Source organism: Myotis nattereri (assembly GCF_964212035.1).
Source record: "Myotis nattereri genome assembly, chromosome: 3".
Taxonomy (NCBI): domain Eukaryota; kingdom Metazoa; phylum Chordata; class Mammalia; order Chiroptera; family Vespertilionidae; genus Myotis; species Myotis nattereri.
Genome location: NC_138077.1, coordinates 172,825,640 through 172,838,921, shown reverse-complemented (window position 1 = coordinate 172,838,921; position 13,282 = coordinate 172,825,640). Strand labels below are relative to the sequence as shown.

At 40.1% G+C, this 13,282-nt stretch overlaps 1 protein-coding gene across 1 annotated transcript in view; it reads left to right on the top strand.

Annotated features, from left to right (window-relative positions):
• PATJ (PATJ crumbs cell polarity complex component) overlaps window positions 1-13,282 on the top strand; it is a 304,927-nt gene that overhangs the window by 40,169 nt on the left and 251,476 nt on the right. Inside the window, exons 10-13 of the mRNA XM_081087464.1 lie at window positions 3,104-3,195; window positions 4,267-4,429; window positions 8,403-8,549; window positions 12,920-12,996. Of these exons, the coding sequence (XP_080943590.1) occupies window positions 3,104-3,195; window positions 4,267-4,429; window positions 8,403-8,549; window positions 12,920-12,996 (479 nt within the window). The remainder of the gene's footprint in view (window positions 1-3,103; window positions 3,196-4,266; window positions 4,430-8,402; window positions 8,550-12,919; window positions 12,997-13,282) is intronic.

The following is a 13,282-nucleotide window of genomic DNA, read 5'->3' as shown; positions in this document are numbered from 1 at the left end:
GACCTCCGAAAGAATAAATGCATGGCCTAAGTCTCTGAATAATAATACTCTCAGGGATAGCCAGTCACGGCATGTGCCCAGGTTTCAGCCTCAATCCCCTGTAGGGGGCCTGCAGGAGGCAGCCATCGATGTTTCTCTCTCTCCCTCTCCCTTACTCTTAAATCAATAAAAAAAAACATATTTTAAAATATTCATAATAATGTTCCCTCAATTCCTACATGCAAAGTTTTGGTAATCTTCACTGTAAGAATTACTCTATTATTAAAGGAAATTATTAGAGTAAGGAAAAATAAACCTTTTACAGATATCTTCTAGTAACACGAAAATTCAGAGTTATGAAATGTTCTAGTTTTTAAAAAAATAGCAAGATTAGAAAGTTAATTTTTCTGAAGTTATTATTTTATATACTTATAGCAGGTGGAAATATTAGAAGTGCTAATGTATTCAAAGTCCTGAATGAAATTCATGTCAGACCACCTTGTGCTATTTTAGCCTAATGAAATAACTATTTTCAAAACTAGCTTTTTCTAAGTGCCACCTTTTTTAGGTTCAGAATTTAAATGAGTTTCAAAAGAGCTAAGTGTCACTTGTATAATAATGTTGCAAACAAACTATGTCAGTAGTTCTCACTATGCTGTCTGATTAGAGAAATCATGGCTTGGTTCCTAAACTTTTGGCTTATGAACCTTTATTATCTGGAGTTTTCTTGTAAATCTCACACTATATATGCAGAGTAAAATGAAAGTAACAGATAGGGAACTAATAAAAATTAATGTTTATGTTACTGAATAAAGAAAAGATCATTTGACTTCTTTACCCTCAAAATGTTTTTGGGATTAGAGGCGATGGGCAGTGGTAAATCCAAAAACTAGAACATTTAAAAACTCAATGTAGTTTTTCAAAATAATTCTCTTTATTCCATTCATTGGAAATTTTGAGCAATTACTTTGCTTAGTTCTGGAGGAGGTAGAATAATGAACATAAGACTTGTCAGGGAGACAAACATGTAAATAACTCAATTATTCAATGATAGGTGAAATACAAGTTTTAATAGAGATGCAAGCAAACTATCATGGTGGATAAAAGAGTCAATTGGACAGAAGGCAATGGAGAATTTACAAAGAAAGGCTTTTGTGCTAAACATGAAAAAGGAGAAGGACTTGAAACAAGGGGTGAGGTTGACAAGAAGAAAAAAATGAAACAAGAAAAGGTCTAAAATCAAGAAAATATTTCGTGTTTTGGTGGAAGATCAAGAGTCTTGTGTGTCTGAAGTTTTGTCTTGTTGGAAGGATGAAGTAAAATAAATAAAAAAGAAGAAGCTTGGGGAAGATTGTGATTCTGTGAAATTTTCTTTTGTTATGTAGGTGATAGAAATCCATTGTGCTTATTTTTGTTCTGCAGATAATATTTTAAATTCATCTACACTAATAAAAGAGAAAAATGGTAATTGGCGTACGGCGATACCTTTTTCATTGGCTAATCAGGGCTATATGCAAATTAACTGCCAACTAAGATTGGCAGTTAACTGCCAACAAGATGGCAGCTAATTTGCATATGTAGGCACAATGCAGGGAGGCGAAAGGGAAAGCAGGAAGAAGCCCCCTGCCACTGACAGTGATCTGAAACCCAGGGGGGAGCTAAGAGCTGGGGGGCAGGGCAAAGGCGGCCCTGGGGCCGCCTTTGCCCTGCCCCCCAGCCATGATCGGAGAATCAGGCGCCTTTGCCACCCTGGCCAGTGATAGCAGGAAGTAGGGGTGGAGCCAGCGATGGGAGCTGGGCACGGTCGAAGCTGGCAGTCCCAGGAGCTAGGGGTCCCTTGCCTGGGCCTAAAGCGGAGCCCACGATCGCGGCGCCCCCCGCTGCCACTGCAGGTCCCCGCTGCCTGGGCCGGAAGCCTAGGCCAGAGGCGTTAGGCCTGGGCAGGGGCAGAGCCTGCAACCGCGGGGAGCTGGGGGTCCCCTGCCCAGGCCTGACACCTCTGCCGGAGGCCTCAGGCCTGGTCAAGGGGCCGATCCGGTGATTGGTGATCGGAGGGTGATGAGGGTCAACTCCTCTGGCCGAGGCATCAGGCCTGGGTGGGGGGCAGAGCCGGGGATTGGGGGGGATATGATGGTCCCCTTGCCCAGGCCTGAAGCCTGGGTCAGAGGCGTCAGGCTTGAGCTGGGGGTGGAGCAAGCGATCAGAGGGAGATGGGGGTCCCCTTCCCAGGCATGATTCCTGGGCCAGAGGCCTCAGGCCTGGGCGGGGGCCAGAGCCAGTGATGGGGGGAGATGGGGGTCCCCTGTCCAAGCCTGACACCTCTGGCAGAGGCGTCAGGCCTGGGCAAGGGGCCGATCAGGCGATCGGAGGGTGATGGGGGTCAACGCCTGAGGGCTCCCAGTATGTGAGAGGGGGCAGGCTGGGCTGAGGGACACTCCCCCGCCCCTCCCCCCACGCAGTGCACGAATTTCGTGCACCGGGCCCCTAGTTTGATATAAAAAAATAAAAATATAAAATCATCCAGAGCTATGGGTTTTCTTTTTCCAATTTCCCTCCAAGTCCTTGCCTGGAGGCATGCATATTTTTTGCATAGCTGTAATTTTTATATATCCATATTTCCTGGTTAAATATTTTATTTTATAATATGAGGATTATTTCATGTTGCTGCTATTATTCTAGTTTTTGAAGACTGTGTGTGACTCTCTTTTTTCTGTGTTTGGGGAAGCTAACATGACCAGTGAACTATGTATAGTCAGGAAGACCTGTTAGGAGAATCTTGTCATAGTACAGGTGAAAACGTTGAAGGCCATGCCAAGTCCATTGAGAAGGGTGACAGACGAAGAGAAGAGGGCTCTTTGAATTCCAGCTTATATTGGAGTGCATTTCCTCAAGGTTCCATTACTATTATTTTTCCAGAAATAGTCATCAGTCAAACCATTTCAAATTCAGCTCACTTGTGAAGGTGACAGTTTGAAATAATCCATCAGTTTCTCTGCTGGTGTTCAAAATAGTATTTATCAAGCCTTCTGTCAGCCCTTTAGCTAATTAACCTCTTGATATGAATCTTGCAATCAAGGCCTAATTAGAGCTTTCTCCCCTTTTCCATATGTTTTGTGCACCTTAGGGGAAGCTTCCGGGATTTATGTGAAAAGTGTAATACCTGGCAGCGCTGCGTACCACAATGGACAAATTCAAGTGAATGACAAAATAATTGCTGTAAGTAACTGCACTCTGTTTAGAATTGAGTCAAGTTGGGGGGAAAAGTTATCTTTATTATAATATGTATGAGAGGGGAATGGCTTAATATAGTTTCATAATAATTTAAAAAACTAAATTTGTTAGTACAGTAAAATCTCATTAATTTGGACTTTTATGGGTCCTAAATTTGATTTTTCTTTTTTAAATGTCTGTGAAGAATCACTTTATATTGGTAAGAAAAATATAATATATACAGATATATATTTAACTAGAGGCCCAATGCACAAAGATTCATGCAAGAATAGGCCTTCCTTCCCCTGGCTGCTGGCACTGGTTTCCCTCTGGCACCCAGGACCTGGGTCTTCACTCTGGCCGCTGCCTCCTGCCTTTGTTCTGAGCTGGCCGCTGCCATCTTTGTTGTGTTAATTTGCATATTCCCTCCTTATTGACTGTGGGTGCTGCCATATTTGTTGTGAAGTGATGGTCAATTTGCATATTCCATCTTTATTAGATAGGATAATAGCTATAGTTTATTCAGCATTTTTACATGCAGTCTCAGACAACCATGGGAAGTAGAAATTATGCCCATTTTTTAGAGGAAAGAAGTTCAGAGTATGTATGTTAACAATACATTGCTGGGGTTGGCATTCCAAAATAAGGCTCTCAATTTCAAATCCTGTGCTTTAACCATCCCATTATAGCAGTTCTGACAAGCATCAGATTTTCATAGTTTCATAAAACAAAACAAAAGTTCATAGCTGGTTATATATTTGCAGGTAGAGATGTGCTACCTAATTCACCTGAATATTTTTATGGCACTTGGAATTTTGAATAGCATCAGAAAATGAGACTCTTTACCTCTTAGGCTTAAGTTAAAATGTGTGATTTTAGGACTACAAGTTTGGATTTGCTTTCTTGTGTTTCAGGAAGTTTGTCAGCGTATTTTATACTAATTTTGCATCCTTATTCAAATACTTTCTTAGGTCTAATAACAAATTATTTTGGGAATAAAATGAATTGCTTAATTTGATTCTACCTTGCCAGAATTTAAAATAGTAGCTAACTTGAAACCTGTTTAATGTCTTTTAGGTTGATGGTGTGAATATTCAGGGTTTTGCCAACCAGGATGTTGTTGAAGTATTACGTAACGCGGGGCAAGTGGTACACCTAACCCTGGTTCGAAGGAAGACATCCTCACCAGCTTCGCCACTTGTTGAACAGCCTCCACTGGTTGAACAGCCTTCAGACACAGGTAAAGGATTCCACTGTCCCTCTCCCCACTTTGTAGTATGGGTTAGAACAGGGGTGGGCAAACTTTTTGACTCGAGGGCCACAATGGGTTCTTAAACTGGACCGGAGGGCCGGAACAAAAGCATGGATGGAGTGTTTGTGTGAACTAATATAAATTCAAAGTAAACATCATTACATGAAAGGGTACGGTCTTTTTTTTTTTTTTAGTTTTATTCATTTCAAATGGGCCGGATCCGGCCCGTGGGCCGTAGTTTGCCCACGGCTGGGTTAGAAGAACAGCTCACTGATGGAAGTTGCTCTGTGAGTCTGGGAAGGAAAAACGACCCACCTTGTATAATGCAGTGATGGAGAAATGAATCAGCTCATCTATCTGTGCACCGAATAGCTTCCTTCGCCTATTATAATGTGCCAGGCCAAATGTTAGAACATGAAGCCTGACTCCCATTAAGCTCTGAGAGTTTCTCTAAAAGGAGATGGAAATCATTTTCCCTACAAACTCCCAAATTTCATTCATTACTTACATTTGAATAATAAACCTTTGGCACCTTTTGTTCAGGAGCTCTCATTTGTCTAGTGCTTTGACATTTTGCAAACCTCAGATTTCATTTACTTCCAGTGATATATTTGATTCTAATCTCTCTCTCGATTTACCTTTTGAAATATAGCAAGAGAAAATAAAACCTGAATTTCTCTCAAGAACATTTTTATGTGTATAAAAATACTTGTTTTTTTAGATTATATCAATAGTAAATGTTCCTTAGGAAACAAAAACATGATTGTATGCATGTCAATTTTTAATTATCAACTTATAAACGTATAGATCAACAAAATTCAATAATCACAGGGACACATATTCAACTTAATATGAATGACTAGATATAGAACTAGAGAGAAAGGAATAATTCTATTAGAATTTATCAGGAGATGAATACAGTTGTTTTTTTTCCTTCCTCTGAAGATATAATAAGCCTGGAAGCCTTTGCTTTCAACTGCTATTGATTTATATTAAATTGGAACTTTTTAAGTTTATGCAATAGTGGAAATTTTGCTGCTGAAAGACAGATGCCCTGTCAACTGCATTGTCTGTATGAAATTTAAAGTTGCTCAAATAGTACAAATTGTACAAATGCTATATTGACCTTAAAAGGTTTACATAAATATTTATATCAATATAATGGTTTTAATAGCTCTGATCTAGCCCTTGGCTTCAGTCCGCTATATCAAATAAAGTATGTCATCTGGGAATTAGCAATTCTCTTTTTTTAAAATATATTTTTATTGATTTCAGAGAGAAAGGGAGAGGGAGAGGGAGAAACATCAATGATAAGAGAGAATCATCAATCGGCTGCCTCCTATACACCCCCCACTGGGGATTGAGCCTGCAACCTGGGCATGTGCCCTTGACTGGAACCGAACCTGGGACCCTTCAGTCCCCAGGCAGACACTCTATCCACTGAGCCAAATCAGCAAGGGCAAATTAGCAATTCTTTATTGGGCATGACTACATTTTAAATTTGTATTGGGATAAGTTTTGGCTCTAAATCTGCACATCTTCTGCCATGGTTTGGGTGTCCTTACTGTGTGTTTCACTAGCACCCTTTGAAGAGCACTCTGTTTACAATTTATCACACTCTGTTGTAATCACTTGTTTTTGTGTGGCCACTGTGTGAGGTAGGGGAGTGGTTATACCCTTGCCCTCTGGCCCATGTAACAAAGCTTGGTATACCTTCCACACAGCATTTAAGTCTGTTTTACTGAAATAAACTGTACAGATTCTAGCTCTTGCACAATAGCTCCCTCTGGCATTCTAAATCTTACTTTTTCTCCTGTAAATCCTACTTTTTGTATACCTTATATAGAGGTGGGCAAAAATAGGTCTACAGTTGTGAGTATGCAAAACAGTTTATTCTTATTTTATTATTTATTAATTATTGTATTATTTATCTTTTTCTTATTATTATTGTTATTATTTCATATCCTTATGACTTACTAGAGGCCCGGTGCATGCAATTTGTGCACAGGTGTGGTCCCTAGGCCTGGCTGGTGATCGAAGCACGAGGGTCTGGGGTGGAAGGGCAGGTCCCAGCTGACCTCTGGGCCCTGGGCAGCATCTGGGCCCCTGGGCACCCACGCGCCCCCCTCCACCTGAGTCATCAGGCCTCACCACCACCACTGGTTGCCATCTTCGGGGCAATCGGCAGGGCGATTGGGCCCTGCTCACACCTGCCTTGGCCTGGCACCGCTCACTCACCTGCTCCACCATCCTGCTGCGGTCCTGCTCTCATCAGGGCCCATCAGGGCCAGCAGTGCCTCCACTGCTGCCTGCTGCCAGCATCATGTTGCTGACCCCCACCATGTCCCATGCCGCCCCCTGGTGGTCAGCACACGTCATAGCGAGCGGTCAAACTCCTGTTCAAGGGGACAATTTGCAAATTTGCATATTGGGCTTTTATTGTATAGGATCTTTGAGATAATGATGGCTGCTAATTTAACCTATTTTCACCCACCCCTGCGTAGTTGTTTGTGTATCTATTTGTATATGTTTTGTAGCACACAATCACATCATCATACTGCTTTGTACTATAAACTCTGGTGTGTAACCATTCTCTCCAGTGACACTAGTAGCTGCTGGCTGGCATTCCTTTCGCTAGCCTGGCTGTGCATTTAGTTTTTACCAATGGATTTATGATTTTTAAAAATCCTATGTGTAGTTTAAAATCTCATGTGAAGATCATAGGAACTTTTGGCTGGTTATCTTTTTTAACCATTTGTTATAAAAATTGCAAACATAGAAAAACTGAAAAATAATATATGAAATATCCACTATTTAGATTCAGCAGCTATCATTTTGCCATATTTGCCTCATCTATGCATGTTTTTTCCCTGAGCCATTTCAGAATGAGTCATAGACATTATGACACTTTAGCCCTACACACTTCAGACTATAGCTTTACAATGAAGGATATTTTTTAGGTAAACATAATGTCATTTTCACACCAAAGAAAATTTATAGTAATTCCCTAGCACCAGATACCCAACACATACTTAAATTTTCCCAATTGTCCCTAAATATATTGTAGCTTCTCTTGTTTCTCCCACCAAACAAATCCCATGAAATCATGAACGGATAATTGCCGGGGTCCAACCCCAGCAGGTCCAGGGGTTCCCAAAGGCGTAGACGGAGTCGGCGAAGAAGGAAGGACGCGGAGACAGTGTTCAGTTGATCAGCAGCCTAGCCAGGATCTCCAGCCAGGATCTCCAGCCAAGTTCTGGTCTGGATCTCCAGAGAGGTTCTGCTGTTTATTGTCTTGTTACATCCGTATTTATACCAGTTGATTTTAATCCTGTCAATTTCTATTACAAAGGTTAGGGCGTTTCTTATCTCCATTCCAGGGAGTAAAGATTATGTAGCTTAAGCATGATTGTTTGTAGTTAAAGTGATTAACTACCCGCCTGGCACTTAGTTAAGGAGTTTCATCCCCTCCCTGACTTCAGGGAAAAATTCCTACCTGGGGAAACAACCTTTCTCAGAGACCTTGGTTAAAACACATAGTGCCAAGAAGGTGAGCAAACCTATTAAGAACAGTATGCCATATATGCCCAGGTCCCTTGAAACAGCAAGCGTGGACCGGCTCCTGGCAGATAATGCATTGCACTTATTGCATGTGTTACGTTTCTTTGGTTTCTTAATCAAGAAGAATCCCCGACCCCGTACTCCTGCTTTGTCATTGACTTTACCTTGGTTTTCTCTTCTCACTGCCTACTTCCTTATTCTTTTCAATACTACCAACATATTTATTTTTTAAGGAATTGATTGGTTATCACACATGAAATTTTAAATAAAGGAATCATATTTATTAAGTTACCTGAGATGTTTGTAATGAGGTTGTGAAACAGTAGAACAGGAGGGGCAAAAGCTCACTTAAATATGGCCTTTAGCTGTTAGTGATTCAAGTGTACAATTCTTGTTTTAGGAACTGTTGTAGAACCATCAAAACCACCAGCCCTCTCTCTAGCTGGAGCAGTGGACACAGAAACTAATTTGGATGTTGAAGATGAGGAAACTGAAGAAAGAATGGATAATCTAAAAAATGACAACATACAAGCCTTAGAAAAACTGGGTAGGTACAAAGCATTCAATTCAAAGCAGTTTGACTTTCTCATTTGTTAACCTTTTTCTCTCTTTTTAGTTAATATAATGTGAGGAGTTTTAGAGGCATTTTGGCTCTATTAAAGAGAGTATTTTTAATATCAACAACAACACTTGTGGCAGTTGGGAGCCAAGCATATTGTTGTTTATTCTTTGTTTATATTAATTGTGAATGCATTATTATTAGTATGTGATGAGTATTTTTAATCTTGTCAGAATTTTAAATTGCTGCATATTTTAGCTTGTATATTAGTGATATAGATATACCAGAGGCCTAGTGCACGAATTCATGCATGGGTGGGGTCCTTCTGGGTGGCCTGTGGGGATCGGGTGAAAACCCACAGTCCAACGCCGCCTGCAGCTCTTACCTGCCACTCCCGCTCATCCCAGCCCCACTGCCCCTGCTGTGGGCTCGTGCCCAATCAGTCCTGATCAGGAGAGGCTTATGCCACCACAGCAGTACTTGCCAGCCATGAGCCCTGCATCTGGTGCCCTCCCAAGGGGAGTGGCCTGTGGGATTGGGCCAAAACTGGCTCTCTGACATCCCCTGAGGGGTCCCGGATTGCGAGAGGGTGCAGGCCAGGCTGAGGGACCCACCAGTGCACGGTCAGGGCCGGAGAGGGACTGTGGGAGGGCTCAAGGGCATGTCTGTCCCTGTCTCGCCCAGTCCTGATCGGCCAGACCCCAGCAGCAAGCTAACCCACTGGTTGGAGTCTCTGCCCCCTAGTCGTCAGTGCATGTCATAGCGACTGGTTGACCGGTCGACTGTCTGCCCTCTGGTGGTCAGTGCACATCATAGCAAGCGGTTGAGCGGCCTTGGCATGTCATTAGCATATTATGCTTTGATTGGTTGAACAGTTGACCGGTCACCAGATGACCGGACACTTAGCATATTAGGCTTTTATTATATAGGATAGCTATCTGTATACATATAGAAGTACTTCCTTTTCACCATAAAAATTAATAATGTATACATTTTTTTATGTTTCATCAAATTGCCAGGTAGCTAAATATTTGTCTTTTACTTTTCTTTTTAACTGGTAGGCAACTTTGTTCTTTTACTTTGCACTTTGATCCCTCCGCTACTAGAGCTGACTCTGTTCTGCAAGCATGTTCAGTAACCGTCCCACACAGTCTCCTACAGAAAGTGCTCAGCAAGACCTTGTCAGTTGAATGAAATGGAATACTTAAACCACACATGTTCCAGAGAAATTTTGGCTTTTGATTTTGATTGTCTTCTCTCAGGAAAGAGTGGCCTGAAGGAAGGAGTAATCCCTCATTCAGGTTAAAATTTTTCCTATGATTTGGAAATTCACCTTGTTGGGGTGTTTTTGTTTTTTTTTGGTAATCCTCACCTGAGGGTATTTTTCCTTTTTTTTTTTTTTTTTTTTTTTTTTTTTAGAGAGAGAGAGAGCAGAAGGGAGGGGGAGAGACACAGAGAGAGAGAATCATCGATGTGAGAGAGACACATGGATTGGTTGCCTCCTGCATGCACTCCAACATGCCCTTGACCAGAATCAAACCTGGGCCGACGCTCTATCCACTGCGTCAAACCATCTAGGGCTCATCTTGTTCTTTTTGAACCAAGTAAATTGTAGTTAGTCTTTGCTGTTTAAATTCAAGTGAACCCAGATAGGTTTTTCAGTGGAAATCAAATACATTCTGAAGTTAGAAATACTTTTAGAAGTATTTTATTTTCTCTTTTTGGATCCATCTTAGTACATTTTTCTTCATGGGTATATAGAGCTTCAAATGAGAGTAAGACCAAAATATTCCAACAGCTATGAAGTTATGAGCCTTCTTCTTTTTTTGCTGCAGAGGTGAAACATTTTTTCCTTCTTCCCTTTTAGTTTGTTTAGCCGGATAAATAATTAAATGACATAAGACAGGTTAGCAGGAGAAAATTTCAGGTGGTGGAGCCCCATAAAAATGGGGGACCCAAGAGCAAAGTGAGGCATATATGCCATTCTGAGCTAAGGAATGGGATAGGAACCTGAGCTTCAAAGTGGGGGCGGGGGCGGGGGGGGGGGGGGATAATTCATAGGACCTCAAGAAGGGCAGAGGTTTGGTAAATTAGAAGTTTGCCCTGCCATGCAGGTAGGTCTTTCAGATTAAAAAAAAAAAGTTGTCTATGGTAATAGCTCTTCTGGGCTAGACTCCCTATGTAAATTCGTTTAGGTAGTTAAGGGAAAGGTCAAACTTCTTTCCTGAGTATGTTGAGTTTTTATTACCTTCAGCTCAAAGTAACCTACATGTCAAAATGGCATATTTTGGGGTGGTATATTCTGTTCCCCTTTACTGCCATTGAAATAATAATTTCTGATCATCGTACTATTTATTTTTTTGATCATTTTGTGTAGCCTAGGATTTATTGAGCTGCTGAAAAGAAATTGATCTCTTTCCTCTGGTACTTAGATTTTGTGTTGTTTTAAATCTCATGACTGTGCTTTCATTGTATTATTGAAATGTAAAGTATTATCAAAAGAATTGAAGGGGATCCTGGCCGGTTTGGCTCAATGGATAGAGCATCAGCCTGTAGACTGAATGATCCTGGGTTTGATTCCAGTCAAGGGCATATGCCCGGATTGCAGGATTGATCCCCAGTAGGGGGCATTCAGGAGGCAACTGATCAATGATTCTCTCTCATCATTGATGTTTCGATCTCTCTCCCTCTCCCGTCCTCTCTGAATTCAGTAAAAATATATTTTAAAAAAAGAATTGAAGAGGAAATGGTAACATTATTTTATACATGTATATGAAATATCATCTTTAAATATCATGTTTTTAAGCTTACAATTCAACCAAGGCATTGCAAATTTTATTCAAATTAGTTTACCAAATAAGAAACTGTTGTCTGGAAGATTTTTTTTAAAAAAAATATATGTTTTTATTGATTTTGGAGGGAGAGGATAGGAGAGGGAGAGAAAGATAGAAACATCAATGGGCTGCCTCCTTCATGACCCCCACTGGGGCATGTGCCCTGACCAGAAATTGAACCAGCAATCGCATGGTGTATGGAATGTTGATTAACCAACTGAGCCACACTGGCTGGCTGGAAGAAGTTTAATGGGCAGGATGGTAGAACTCTTAATGTAATTTCTTATAGAAATGTTAACAAGAAGTAGGCAGAAAGGTGCAGAGCCCACAAGAATAATGTTTGGTTTTTAATAGGATCTTTGGTTAGTTATCCCTGAAATGTAAACTAACATATAGTTAGTTCATGGATATTCTTTTATAAATTTAGTAATTTAAATTTTTCAGTATTCATTAATCTTCGTCTTTGATTTTTGAGGTTAGTCTTAGTTAAGTTATATGTAATTATGTTTTATGTAATTAAGCGTTGTATGCATCCAAGATGAGCTGTCCATGCTGAAGACTGAAAGAGCTGATGTTGCAAGTTTTGTTTGATTTTAGATAAATAGTTATGTCAGTTGTGATAAGTGTTCTGTGACTTGTCTAATCTTGTGACAAAATTGAGAGTTTTCCCTCAACTTAAAGAAAAAAGGTGGGGTTTTGTTTATTATATGCTACTACTATAAATATAATCTGAAATTATGGTTTTAGTACTTTGACTTTTGACTAGTAGGCATTATTCAGAGTACAAACGGTATGGTAGGCTGCAGGCTAAGCTGATGTGGAAGACAGGCAGGACACTTAAAGTCTGTCTTAGCTCTTTAACATCATCTTACCTGTGTAAAAAAGGCAATATTAATGTCAGGTAAGAAAATCTTAAAGATACAACGAAACCACAAAGACCAAAGTAAAAGCAAAGTTTCTATTACTGTATATTAAATCTCATGGACTCAGTGGTTGAATTAAAACCAGACATGCCTTTATATCCACCTAAGAGAAAAGTCTGAATGGATTGTGTTGATATGCCTACTTGATAGGAAAGATAGCTTGATGCGTTTTTACTTTTCCTATGGGTGAGTGGAAGGTACTGCTTTGAAATAATTAATATTTAAATTAAATCCATGTTTGTCCTGACATATTATATAAAGCAAAAACAGATGCATTTGACTTATAAGCTATAGGATGTTTACTTATAAGCTGTATGTAATTCAAATTTCATTTATACCTCATCACTTCTTCCCTTTACAGTATTCCTTAACAACAAAAGCCCCTTCATAATTTGGTCATGCCGGTCTTTATATTTTACATTAGTCTTATAGGGTACTTCTGATTTATGTTACCTAGTAGGTCTAAGTTAATGCATTTTCATTTTACTTATTTCCATTTTATTTACGGAAACTGCAATTATTGAAGAATTAAGTAGCGTGCTTGGCTCACAGTAGCTTTAACATCTTTAACATCCTTTTTTAATTTTTTTTTTTAACCCAGAAAGAGCCCCTGACTTTTCAGAAAATGAGCTGAGATCGAGATGGGAAAACATACTGGGCCCCGATTATGAAGTAATGGTATGTTAAAATCTTCAAATAAAAAACACTCATGTCTCATTTCATGTCAAGCCCTTACCATTACAATTTAAAGGAATGGGATAGTCAAAGAGTAGCCAGCCTGTCCTTATTATTTCCTCCTGCCTTTCTTTCCTATTAAATCAATCAATTGATTTTTATTTATTTATTTATTTATTTTTAGCATTTTAAGCTATAAGAACACATAAGGACTGCACACAAGTTTCAGTTACAATTAGCAGACCCTCAGTTCATGCTGAAACCATTTAGGTCGACAATAGGCAGAAAA